The 13,737-nt window shown below is 47.3% G+C and overlaps 1 protein-coding gene across 1 annotated transcript in view; it reads right to left on the reverse strand.

Moving 5' to 3' along the window:
• LOC124965036 (stimulated by retinoic acid gene 6 protein-like) overlaps window positions 1-2,070 on the reverse strand; it is a 45,481-nt gene extending 43,411 nt beyond the window's left edge. Inside the window, exons 1-2 of the mRNA XM_047525860.1 lie at window positions 1,954-2,070; window positions 1,380-1,575 (exon numbers count right to left, since the gene is read on the reverse strand). Of these exons, the coding sequence (XP_047381816.1) occupies window positions 1,380-1,399 (20 nt within the window). The 5' untranslated portion in view covers window positions 1,400-1,575; window positions 1,954-2,070. The remainder of the gene's footprint in view (window positions 1-1,379; window positions 1,576-1,953) is intronic.
• Window positions 2,071-13,737: the final 11,667 nt, after the last annotated feature.

The following is a 13,737-nucleotide window of genomic DNA, read 5'->3' on the forward strand; positions in this document are numbered from 1 at the left end:
ACCATCTGCTATCCTCCCGCCGCGGCTCCCAAGCTCCCTCCCTCCTTTTCTGTGCCTGGGACCAAAGGTGTCTCCTTTTTAAAGAGTCTTCAAACCTGACTGGGTTTTCCTGGCTCCTTCTTTCTCTTTTGTCTTCTATAGAATGAAATGTCCCTAATGTTCTAAACAGGTACTATGGCACCGGGAGGTGATGGTCCTACTTTTATTGTTGTTGTCATATCTTAGAGTTCTTGGCTCTAAAACATTTCCATGTTAGAGTAAAAATTCTTGATTCCCACCATCTGGGCAGGACTTCACAGATGTCAGCCTTTCCCACGTGATCTTCGCAAGCCGTGGGCTAACCTTGCTCCTGTTAGAGCAGCTCACAGAGAGACAGGCCAGGATGAGGAGAAAAGGGAACTCTCACACACTGCGGGTGGGAATGTGAATCAGCAAGGCCACGTGCAAACAATAGGAAGGTTCCTCAAAAAACCAAAATTAGAATGACCCCGGGATCCAACAACCCCATTACTTACTGGGTATATATATTCAAAAGAAATGAAATTGCTAACATCAAAAAGATACCAGCAGGTTGAGACAGGAGGATCACAAGTTCAAAGCCAGCCTCAGCAAAAGCAAGGCACTAAGCAACTCAGCGGGACCCTGTCTCTAAATAAAATACAAAATAGGGTTGGGGATGTGACTCAGTGTTGAGTGCCCCTGAGTTCAATCCTCAGTACCCCAAAAAAAAAAAAAATACCAGCAAGCCAAAGTATATTGCAACACTATTCACAAAAGTCAAGATAGGGAATCAACCTAAATGTCCAACAGCAGGTGAAAAGGCAAAGAAAATGTACATCAACACACTGGGGACAGAGAATGGGGAAATCCTGTCATTTAAGACAACACAGAAGAAGCTGGAGGATACTATGTTAAGTGAAAGAAACCAGACACTTAGAGGCAAACACTCATTATCTCATTCATATGTGCAATCCAAAAAGGCTGATCTCATACAAGTAAAGGGTAGAAAATGTCGTCTATCAGAGCCGGGAGAGGGGAGGGGCATGGGGACAGGGAAAGGCGGGTCAACAGGCACCATGTCATCAGGGGCTATTCCCCCTGATTGATAGATGAAGAAACTGAGGTCAGGAACTGCAGAGTTGGGATTTGAACCCAGGATCCTCTAAGTCCACCTCTGGGCTCTGTTCACCCAGTGTGGCTCTGAACTGAAGATGAAAGGAACCGACCCAGGAACCTCTCCACGGTTCTCTCCTCCATTCCAGCCCGCCTGTGCATTACCTAAACCATGCTTCCTCCCAGTTTCCATTCATCAACATAGAAGAGGGCAGGTGCCTGGGACATGTGGTTGTCTCAGTCCAGCCTCATTCCCTGGTGCTCACCTTGCATTTGCAGTGAGCATCTGGCTGGGAACAGGCCACCTGGAGCCCAGGTGGGCAATGTGCTGGTGGATGGAACGTCTCGGGGTTGTTCCTGGGGCTCCTTGGGGCTCCTGGTTATGACTGCTTCCTCCGGGCTGGTGTTCTGTCCAATTCTCTTCCCAGCACCCAACAGACAAATATCCAGTCAAACATTTACCTGAGAGACGAGAGCAGGTGAGCAACCCTTTCCCTGGTTTCACAACATCACTGGCTATTCTTCTGCTCTTCCTCCCCTGCCCATGTTGCAAAAGCAGGAACTTCTATCCTTGTCACCTCCCCTTACTGCTGTCCTGTTCAGCCCCCACCATCCTGCCGTCCAGGAACCCCACACCGCCTTCCAGCCCCTTAAGTTATCAAAGCTTTGCCCCACATCTGTGTCCCCTTTGACTAGTTGTAAAAATTATTATAGGCAATAAAGTAGGACTCTGCCTCAAAGCAGTAAACTAGTCCCACTGACTTGCTGCTTCCCTTTAGAAACGAGGCAGCCCACTTGCTGGGAGAAGGGGCTGGAGACAAGTTGAGAACAGAATCCCACCTGCATGGCAGAGCCAGCTGCCTGTCTGCAGCTCTTCCTGCTCCCTGTGCAGAAAATAAGGCAGTTTCTGGGTGGGATCTTCCCAGGCAGGACCGTAGTAGGGAGCTAATGCAGGACGGGGTTTCACCCACAGGCCAGAGCGGAAGTGATGCGTGCCACTTCTGCACCAATGTGGTTAAGGAGCAAGGCTGTCTGTTTTCTTCTTCCCCATCTGCTGATTGGACTCCAAGTCTCTACGGGAAGTGAAATCACAAGATTTAAGGAGTCCAGGTCCTTGATTTACCATACAGAGAAAATTTCCCCCTATAGACTGTCCCCCAATAGACTAGTCCATGAGCAAGAAATAAAGTTTTCTTGTAATATTCTAACCATGTGTGGGGCTTATTTGTTACAGTAGCTCATGTGGCTGTCTAATGTGGCACAGACTGTGGGGGCTTGTCCACCTCATGTGGTCCAGGTCCTTTCTGTTAAGGAAAAGTTCTCGTTTTAATTGAAATACCTCTTTAATGATCCTGTGTCCAAATATGGCATGACTTTAGAACATGTTCTAAAGTACTGGGAGTGAAAACTTCAGTGTATGAATTTGGGCCTGTCACAATTCAGATCTTAACACCCCAATCTGATCAGCTGCAATGGAACAGGAGAGGGACCACAGAAGCAGCAAACAGGTACCACAACTGACAAAGCCTGGCCATTTGTGTCACCCACCTGCTTCCTTTACCCCTGCCTCCACCCACCCTGATCACAGCACTATTTTTGTTCATTGAGTCCCCTCTTGACATAGTATCTGCCTGGAAGTGTCTTCTGATCGCTACAGTGTAGTCTGGGCTTAGTCTACTCACCTCTTGTGTCATGGATGTAGGGCTTCTGTATATTTTTACTTAGCACACACTTATGGAGATCAGTGTGGTTCAGAGTGTGGACTTGGGAACCGACTCCACAATTTATTAATTGTGCAACTACAGGCAAGCTACATTGTCAACCTCTCGGAGACTCTGTTTTAACTGGGATGAGTTACACCTACCTCATGGGCGTGCGTCACTGTGACCAAAATACTTGACATGAACAACTTAAAGGAGGAAAAGTTTATTTGGGTTCACAGTTTGAAAGGTTTCAGTCTGCAGCTGGCTGACTCCTTTTGCTCTGGGCCTGAGGTGAGGCAGAACATCATGGCGGAAGGGCATGGCGGAGGAAAGCGGTTCAGCTCATGGCAGCCAGGAAATGGTGGGGAGGGCAGGAGAGAAGGTAAACTCTTCCAGGTCAAAACCCCAGAGACCTCCTTCCTCCAGCTAACTTCCACCTCCTAGTAGTTTATTCAGTTATAAATGGGTTAGTCCACCAAATTATGAAGTCAGAGCCTCACAATCCAATCACTGCCTAAAAGCCCCACCTCTGAACCTTCGTATTGGGGACCATGCTTTCAACATATGAACTTTTGGGGGACATTCCAAATCCAGACCATAACAACATGTGAAGTTGCGATGAGCTAAGACACGAAATTCTCAGCAGAGTGCTTGACACAAGGTAAGCACTCCAAGAGCATTAACTATTCTTGGGGACCTACTATGTGCCAGGCACCACCTGGGATGCTGAGTGCACGGTCACATTCCAGCTGATATTGTCCAAGTCCCAACTCCCCTGACAGATCCTGTGGCTTGGAAGCCATGACCAGATATGAGTTGGCACATCTGGGACACCAGAAAGGCTCTGCAAATGCTTCTTCTCAAAATGAACAGGAGGCAAGAAAGAGATGTAAGGGAGACATACGAAGACTGAGCACAGCAGAGCTCCTCCTGGGTGCCACCAGCAAAGCCCTGCACACGTACTTCCTCTAGCCCAGGCCCTCAGCTTCCCCCAGAGAGGCCAATCTTGGTGCCTCTCTGTTATGTTGCCCAGATGAAAAAACCCAAAGCTCTTCTCCTTCCAGGCACAGGGAGATGCTATCTCTTCCCAGAGCGCCCGCCTGCCGGTGCTTCCTGCCTCTGTCACCAGGCTGAGATGGATATTTTCAATTCTTGGGTGATCATGGTGGTTTTCCTCACTGTGCTACAATTCCTCTTTACACCATTAACAAAGAGTCATTATTGATGGTCACAAACTTCCCCGGGGAGGTTGGGAAGGCAGCCACTTTAAAATGGAGAGAAGCTAAGACATTTATTCTTAGATGCTTACATTCAAGTATCAAGGAAATTTTGTCCATAGTAATAAGGACCCAGATCCGAAGGGCTAACCCGCTCAACACATGGAACCTGGTAACTCTGTGTGGTGAATTTCCCTTCTCCCAGGCTTTGGCATTTCAGCATTGAATCCAAACAGAATTTGATCTGTATCTCTAGAACATTTCAACATCTAATTTCTCTTCCCCATGAAAACCTATGAAGTCTCTTGAATCATGCTTGTTCTAGCCAATGTTTATTGATTCTGTTTTTGGATTTGGGGCATTTGAAGACTCTTTGATTTCACCGGCCTTGGTGATAAAGGACAATGAGTAGAACAGAGCCTTACAGCACTCCACTAGAGACCTCTTCCTAGGAGCTGTGGAAGAGTGCCACCCACTGGCAGAGATGTCAAACTACACCAAAACCCAATTTAGGAAGGTAGTATTTTTGATCCCTGTATTTAGCAAGTCTCAGAATTTAGGCAATGTCACAGAAGGAAAGTCAACAGCCCCTCCTGAAGACTGTGCTTGTCTCCCGTGTGTTGGGTGCTTATCATCAGAACAGCCTCTATTTATCCTGTTTGGAAAGGGCTCTTATAAATTCAGAAACAAAGCAACCAAATGCCTGGAAGACCCAGGGCAGTTTCTTCACTAACACCTGTGGTTGTCAGGGGTGGGACTGTCTGAGAAGTGACGGGTCTAGATGTCACAGGTAGGGTGTGGCAGAGCTGGGACTCAAAACGTTCTCACCTAATCCAATGCTCTTCCGGCATAACTTTTACAACCAGAAAAATAAATGTTAGAAACAACCATCAAACAGAATAAAACTAATTTATATTTCCATTCCATTTCTTCTCTGTTCACAGACAAGGTTGGCTTCTACCTCCTGGTAAAATAAAGCCAAGCCGCCTAGTGGTCTTTGGGATCTGACCCCAGTTTGTCTTTCCAGATGATTCTAGAGAAGCCTCGGCTCTGGTGAAGTCTGCAGGGAACTAACCTCTGAGGGCCCATCCACCTTCTCTCTCCTTACTCACTGATTTGTAGAAGTACCTGTGCACCGAGAACTATGCCGGTTCCTAAGGGTAGAAGCTCTGGGGTCACGCCTGTTCCTTCTTCCCAGGTAGGTCAACGGCCTGGCTTACGCAGTGTCCTCCCTGGGGAGAGTTTTAGTGTTGTGCAGTCTCACCCAGATGGAATGCGGAGAACAGGGAAGAAATGACCAGATCAGAAAGCAGGTTGTGACAAATTACTGTGATGGAGCTACATGGGGACAGATGGGCAGAAGATCAGGTCCTGCAAAGGTCACTTCTAGCACATCAGGAACAGGATCCATTTAACGGAAGGCCCACCTGTGAGGAAAAAGAGCTCGGGGTTGGGACTCCCAGAAACCGAGGTCCTCGCCCCCCGTGCCTAAGGACTATGTGGAGCTAAGATAATGAAACTCGTGTCGCACTTTGCTTTTGAGGTGGTGTTGGGGAGTGGGGTCTTTAAGAGGCAATGAGATCATTAAGTGGGCTTCATATGTGTGGGTTTTCACTCTCACAGGGCTGGATTTGTTACTCTTGTTATAAAGCAAGGCCCCCTCATGTTTCGCCTCTCTCACACACACTCGCTTGCACTTCCACTTCCTGCCATGCGTTGAAGCAGCACAAGACCCTCTGCAGAAGCTAAGAAGATGTTGGCACCATGCTCTTGGACTTCCCAGCCACCAGAGCCATGAACCAAAATAAACTTCATTTCTCTATAAGTTACCCAGCCTCAGGTATTCTGCTATAGCTACAGAAAACTCAGACAGCAAACTTGAGCAAGTCCATTTCTATTCCATGCTGCAGTTATCCCCTTGGGTTAGTGAGGATGTCAGCAGGTGACCTTGAAATTCCTTCAACCTACCTGAGCCAGCTCAGGTGTCATCTCTGAAATCTCTGACTCCCCTTTGCCAACTCCGTTGCTGCAGAAAGACTCATATCTCTTTGCATTTTGTGATTTATCTATGTATTTCTGTTCTCTCTTCTTGACCAAGAACTGTTTATCCCAATACTTTGAAACCTAATAATTAGGAAACGTTGGCGGATGGATGTATGAGGAACGGCCATTCCTGTATATGTAATTCTGAAATTGGCCACAAGGTGGCGCTTTGCCACAGACGTCCACAGTCGACACTACATTTTGGTTGAAGCTCTAAAAAGATGCTGAATTGGGAAGCAGGAAGACCTTTCTGCAAAGGCTCATCCTCTCTGGCCCCTTCCCCGCCACCTGTAAAATGGCAGTCTATCAGACAGCAATACAGGCTGAGCCACTGTGGCCAAATTGGGGATGCACCATTTCCAAGCTTCCAAGCAGGTGGGGCCAGGCTGGGGACCTGCCTTCACTGACCCTTCTGGCCTGGCCCCCACACCTGCCCACTCCCTGGGCCACTGCAGCTGTGTGGCTTTCTCCTCCCTCCTGACTGTGCTGTGTTCTCTCTGAACTTCATGGCTTCCTACACTGCCCTCTCTCCACCCTCCTTCCAGGCCAACACCTTTTGGCTCTTTGAGATTCAGTTTAGGAATCTCCTGCAGAAAGCCTTCCTTGACATTCCTGCCCCCATACTTTTTTTTTTTGGAACCAGGGATTGAACCCAGGTGTGCTTTACCACTGGGCCACATTCCCAGCCCTTTCTTATATTTTATTTAGAGAGAAGGTCTCACTAGGTTGCTTGGGGCCTGGCTAAGTCGCTGAGTCTGGCTTTGAACTTGCGATCCTCCTGAGCTGCTGGGATTAGAGGTGTGCCGTCACGTCCCCCGACCCCCCATACTTTTCTGTAGCAACACTGACTGCACTGACATTGCTTCCTCGCCACTGGCTGGAGCACAGAGCAGGGCTTACTCATGTACACTCCCAGGGCCTAGCACAGGCCTTGCATGTAGGGCTGGGCCTCAAAAAGCTTGAGGAATGAAGAATGAATGAGCCAAAGAATCAATGAGCCTACAAACTAAGGGGTGTGCTGCTGCAATATGAACCGAGACCTGCTCTCCTCCCCACTGTGGGAGACACTGGGAGAATAAGGAAATCAAAAACAAAAACCTCTAATGTTTTCCCTGGCTGGGGAAGACATTCAATGTTCCTTAACACAACAGGGCACATTATTACCTGGAAAGGAGGGCCAGAGGTGGGTTCCTCTGAAGAGGGCAAATGGGGACCATTGGGAACCAGGCTCTCCTCTAAGAAAATGGATCCCCTTTTGGCAGAATGACTTCTCTTTCAATTATTTGTGAAAAAACTGGTTGAAGCTATCTTACTATCTGTAGGAAGGGAAAGTTTCAGGGGCTTCCACAGGGCCCTGCCTCTCAAAATGGCCCTTACTTTGTGTGTCAAAGTCACACTGAGAATCTGCTGGTTGCCAGGTTCTCACTCAGGAGTTGGGGAAGTAGTTACAGGGTGGGTCACTGGGATTTGAACTCAGTCCCTGGGTGCCATCAGGCCCGACTTTGTGGCTCCCTGTAGTAGACCATCAGTGGTCCCTTTGGAAAGAGCTTACGGGATGATGGACAGAATACATTTGTACACAGTCTGTCTTTAAGGGGATCTGGATTCCTTTTCATACAAGGGTCTAGTTTAGATCTTAAAAACAGACGAGAGGTCCTGGCTTTCCACTGCGGTGACTCCAGTTGACTTTTGGACACCAGACATGGAGTTTCTCCTGTTACATGGAACAGGTAACTCTTCAGTAGGATGCTCCTCTATGTCATTCTTAAGGATATGGTGATGACTAGTCAATGCCAAAGATCCCAGTGGGTCAAAGCACTGGGACACCCACCTGATCCCACTGCCTAAGTGCCCTGCTGTCTGGGGCACATTTTGCTACCACTCAGTCCCTGGTATCCTGGGAGCCCATCATCTGTGGTGGAACTCTTACCTCGTGTGGCCACCACCAGTTTTTCATGGATGCTAGTGCTCCTCTCACCTGTGGATTTCCCAATGTCACAGTGAGGAAATGTCCTCTGAGACGCCTTGGGGAATGTAGTAGGTGGGTAACTATGCAGGTTGTCCACAATCAATCTATTCTAACATCTCCTTAAGCCCTGTGATTCCTTCCTCTACAACACACCAAGAAAAGACCTGGCATCTCAATATCGTTACATGGAGGTCATCACTGAGTCCTAGTTTTATTCCAGAAGCTAAGTAAACTATAGAGCTACTCGTTGAATTTCTGGTAGGGGCACTTGGATCCATAAATTTGACTTAATACAGAGTTACATTCTGTCCTTCTCCCTCTAAGGCCATTAGAATCCATTTGTGCACAGGTTCCTTGGGCTTCTACAGTGGAATGTAGCAAAATCTCACCCTTGTGGCACAGAAACTCTGTCTTCTCAGGTCAGGCTTTGTACCTTGTTTAACACAGCTTTTTATGCTTCTGTGGCTAAATGATCTGACCAGCACAACTGTAGAGGAGGAAAGGTTTATTTAGGGGCTTATGGTTTCAGAGGTCTTAGTCCACAGAAGGCTGGCTCCTTTCCTAGGGGCTTGAGATGAAGCAGAACATCATGGTGGAAGAGTATGGCAGAGGGAGGTAGCTCACAGGGCCATCAGGAAGCAGAGAGAGAGAGAGAGAGTCCACATGACAGATACAAATATATACCCCCAAAGCCAAGCCCTAATCCCACCTCCTCCAGCCACACCCTACTGCTTCAGTTACCACTCAGTCAATCCATATCAGGGGATTAATCACTGATTGGGTTAAGACCAATCATTTCTCCTCTGAACCTTCTCACATGTGAGGTTTTGGGGGACCCCTCACATCCAAACCATAACATACCTGCCCTACTCAAGCACATCTGAAGACCTTTGAGAGTCTAGCAGCCACAAGAGGTAGGTCTTGAGGAGAAAGGGTACTCCTTGCAAGGCAGCTGCCTGGGTGATCTTATTAGAGTCCTTTGGCAAAGGAGAGTGAATCTTCTCGGACATGATAGCCAAGCTGCTTCCAAGGCAAAGGATTCTCAGAACAACTCAAGGGTTTGAGATCCTCAGCTTCATCAGAATCCACCCCAATATCCCCATTCCAAGTCTCAGGCTCTTGCTCCTTCCTAAAGACATGTAGCAGACAGACGTGAGGCATGGAAAATGTGAGGTTAAGGGCCAAATCTCTAGACTGGGCCTACTGTGCTGACCCGCACGTGCTTTCTTTTAAAAATCAGTTTACCTGAGGCCACTCTGGCCCTGTCCTGGTGTAAGTCATTGGATATGATACATTCTCCATCCTGTTATCTGCAGGAGACATGTGGACTCAAAGATTTCTCCCTGCCAAGAAGAACACAAGTTATCCTAAAGGGGGGGCTTTTGTGACCTTTACACAGACCAGATTCCAGGATTCAAGGAAACCAGATAACTAGAAGCAAAGTCCCCCAACCATAAAATCTGTAAGAATAAGTTCCAATGACGCTGGTCAGCATGGAACAAAGTGACCCAGAGTGGTCCTGGATCTTTAGCAAGTCACTAAAATAGTAAAATTTTACCCCATGAGGTAAGACCATGCACAGTGAGGAACTAAAAGTCTGATGCACTCCTGCTGTCAGTCAAAGGCTGAGAGGCAGACCTGGGTGGGACTCTGGAAATTCCATGGGCCCTCCAATAAAATAAGAGGACAAGAGAGGGACACCATCCCTCTCCTGAGAGGATGCACTCTTTTTCTCCCTAGAAAGTATCCCTTTCCCCCTCTTCCTTCCTCTTCTAATCAACTCCTGCCTGATACTACGTGTGACTCAAGATTCTTTAGGCAAGATGGCAAGAACTGGTGGTCGCAGACCCCCCCCTTGTCACTTAGACTCCATGGGTGAATCTCACTCTGTAACCTTAATCAGTGTCCCAGAGATTGGCAAGGCTGTCAATTCACCTTATATATAATTATGCAACCTACAAAATTAAATTGTATTTGTTACTTTTAGGAGTACTGACCTGTAGCTAGAAGAAACATCATTCTTATTTTTGAAAATGAATAACTTGTATGACTATTGGAGCTTATGTCTAGTTAAGCTCTGCAGTTATCTGACTAGGACTCATGTTTGAGGGTTGTTTCCTGGGACCACTTCTGGTATTCAGTGAGATGTCACTCAGGGCCCAGTTAGGTAACACACAGAGCTTAACATAAAGAATTACTAACTCGGTAAGTGACTGCAGAGACAGTTACCACCACCAGGACTAGAACAAAGGAAAAGTAGACATTCACATTGGCTTGGCAGCTGCTGCGCATGCATGCACCACTCTCAGGGGGGCTTCAGCTAGTCTTCCCTGGGTTATTTGTGTCCAGACCATAAGCAGAGGACTTAGAAAGTCACACCTCTGCAGGAGTTTGCTGCTTGGCCTTTGGGAGTGTTTTGAGCTTGGAGTAGGGTCCTGGGAGGACCGGGGCAGTCCGTTCTGAAAGGGCCTGACCTTCAGCATCTCCTCGGCACTACGTGAGCCCCAGAATCTCTGCTTAGCTCTCAGACCCTGCAGCCACTCTCTACCAAGTCACCAAGGCTTGCTGTGTGCTTTTATAATACAGAGACAGCCAAAAGTCTAAGCTCTCCGGCGTTGGCTCTCTGTGGTTCCTCCCTCTTTTGTGTCTTGCACCCCCAAATCTCAGCGGCCCCAACCAAAACTCGGATGCCTCTGCATCATCAGTAAAGCCAGACCTTGCGGATCATTTGGACCCGCCTCCCTGCACTGTGGCCTAGAAGGCATCCCAGGGGTAAAGCCCAGGGAAATGTGACTCACATCCTCCCTCTCAGGGACCGCTGCCCTGGATTTGAACACTGTCCAGTGCCTGCTCATGTTCATTTATTCGTTTTGTCCAGATTTCACAGTTGTTAATGGCAGGAGGAAAAGTCCCTTGTCATTCTTTTTTGATTGCTCAGCGTCTGAATTCCTGCCTTTCCCATCTGCATCTTGCCACGTCCCTCGTACCCAGCATTGAAGTACAATCTGTCCCTCGACAACCCCTGCCCATCATTCACCGGCCTTCCCGCTGGAAGCCCTCTCACCCTGCTCTGGAGTGGCCCATGGGAGGCCTGAAGACATGGATTTTTATGGTCTCTCAGCCTGGAACAGAGCCTTCTACGAGTGGCCTGTCTGTTCCACGTAAGATTCAAATGCATGGCCTGTTCATGGAGAGACCGCTCACTTGAACTCCTGTCCTCTTCCTCTGCTTGGAAACTCCCCAAGGACAGGGATAAAAGGCTCCTGCCATTTCTCTCCACGCAAAACCAAGGAATGAATGGAGACATTCATATTTGCTTCAGCAGCTGCGGTGTGTGCATACATTCACTCTAAGTGGGGCTTTAACTAGTCTCCCCTGGGTTGTTTGTGTCCAGACCATAAGCAGAGGAGGTAGAAAGTCACACCATCCATGCGGAGTAGCCCTGCTCCCCGCCCCCCATGCCTGGGATCTCACCACCTGCCAGACAACAGAGCACCTCAACCCACTTCCCTGCTGGAAGAACCCACTTCTGTTTCCCATTAGCCAGCAGGGTCCCGGAGGTGTGGCCCACGGTGTTAATTGGTACCTTGGGATCCTGACGGAAGGAAACAACTATCTGATGACTATGGGTTTGTGAGTGATTTAAAAAGGAAACAGATACTGCAGACCCGCCTTCAAAGCTTGGGAATGTTTTCTCCACCCAGATACTCAGACTTTTGATGCCCCAGGCTCAGTGTTGGAAAATGAGTCTTGCTTTAATTCTCTGAGCCATTATGCATACATAATGCTCTCCCTACCATTTAAAAGAAATGTAGATGCTATGTAAATGTACCGCTGTGGGATTGTATATTCCAACCCGCATTAAGCACACATTAATTTCTTAATAATAACATCATTCAGTCACTACTCCCTCAATATTTGCATAAGAAGCGGGCAAACCTTTCCTTTATGCATTTGCTGTGTTTTGTCTGGTCTGGTTCTCAGGGTCAGGATCAGGCTTTGTAACATAGGAACAGTGGTTTAGTTGGAGGAACTTAAAAATCATCTCACCCAGCTCCCAGTGATTTGACTCCCTTTCCATGCTTCTAGCCAAGACATCCTTGAACTCCTCCCAGGACAGGGAGCTCACTACCTGTGGAGCCACCTATTTTCTCTTCTGACAACCATGAATCATTTTAAAGTTTGAACATACCAGGTAGGATGTCCCTGAAAAACAGCATGGAGTTTATCTTTTGTATTTAAATCCTGCTCTGTTCCACTAACATTCTTAAGTGTTTCCTTTACATCATTAAACAATCAAAAATTTTTGCATACTCATTCACATATGTATAAATATGCTATCACACATTTTACAATTGCCATTTTAATAAACAATATATTATAAACATGTTTTCATTCCAACTAATCTCCCTCTCCTTCCATGTTTTCAATGCCTACATAATTCATAGTTTATGTATGTTTAAATCATTGCCTGCCTGTGGGTGTTTAGGTTGTTTCCAACTTTGCTGGAGGAAATCTTCCAACTCCAGGAAGAAATCTTTACAGAGTATCTTCCAAGGAGAGGCGCGGAGACGGACAAGGAAAGTCAAGGGGTGTGAACCTGTTAAAACAGCCATTCCAGGTAAAGACAGTGGTGGAAAGTAATCACTAGTAAGTACTGAGAGCTGAGCCACACTTTACCAACATCATCACCTTTAATCCTCACCACTGCTCCCTCCCACCCCTGGGGCACCTGACCATGCCTACTCTAGGCAGCTGATTATAAGGTGGGAACTGGAGTGAACTGGCTTGCTGTGCCCACCACAAAAAGTGGTCTTCGAAGAAGCACTTTTCTGAGAATAAGGACATCCCTGGAAATCTGCACACTGGGAAAGAACTGGGCTTGGGAAGCGAACTGGACCCCACCCAAAACTACTATAGCTGGTCTTCCAGGCACCAAGAGGCTTTCTCCACTCTAGGAGTTCAGCAAAGGAAAGAAAGAAAAAAGAAAAGAAAAATACAGCCCAGGGCAAATAGGAGGTAACAGGAGAGGGCAGGAAAAGTGTCCCATAAAGCCTGGCCAGCAAGTTCCTCCTCCACTCAGTATCTTCACTTGGCTGCTCTTAAATTCCAGCAGCCAAGACTTCCTTAAGGCAGGGATGGGGTGCACAGATCCTGGACCAGAGTAGGCTTGGAGGGCAAGAACCTGCATCTCTCCAAGATGCTTTCCCCAGGGGACCACAGGTACCCTGACACTTGTGCAGCAGGACTTCATAGCAGCATTGTTTGCAGTAACAAAAGGACAGAAAGAATGGTTTAAATAACTCCTTTACCTGCTCAAAGGCTACTTTCACTTGAACTCCAAAATACATCACTGAAGTTCATCTAAAGGAAGTCATTGACGCCCAAAAGATACTCCATATGTATCTTTTGGTACGTATCTTTTGGTATATGTAGCATTAAGAAACACAACCAATTAAACTGTGCTCCCATTGAACTGCACAACAGGCTGGATTTCAGAGATGACACGAAGTGGGGAAACTATGTGAAATACGGTTTTAAAGGACGGAGCTTATACAATCATACACGTTTTAACAGACATAAAAAGTTTCTGAATATATATCCAAGAACCTGATAGCAAGATTGGCCTCTATAAACTAGAATAGGGGGCTGGGATTCAGGTTGGGCGAGAAACCCTGTTTTCATTGTTCAT

Source organism: Sciurus carolinensis, chromosome 14 (assembly GCF_902686445.1).
Source record: "Sciurus carolinensis chromosome 14, mSciCar1.2, whole genome shotgun sequence".
Taxonomy (NCBI): domain Eukaryota; kingdom Metazoa; phylum Chordata; class Mammalia; order Rodentia; family Sciuridae; genus Sciurus; species Sciurus carolinensis.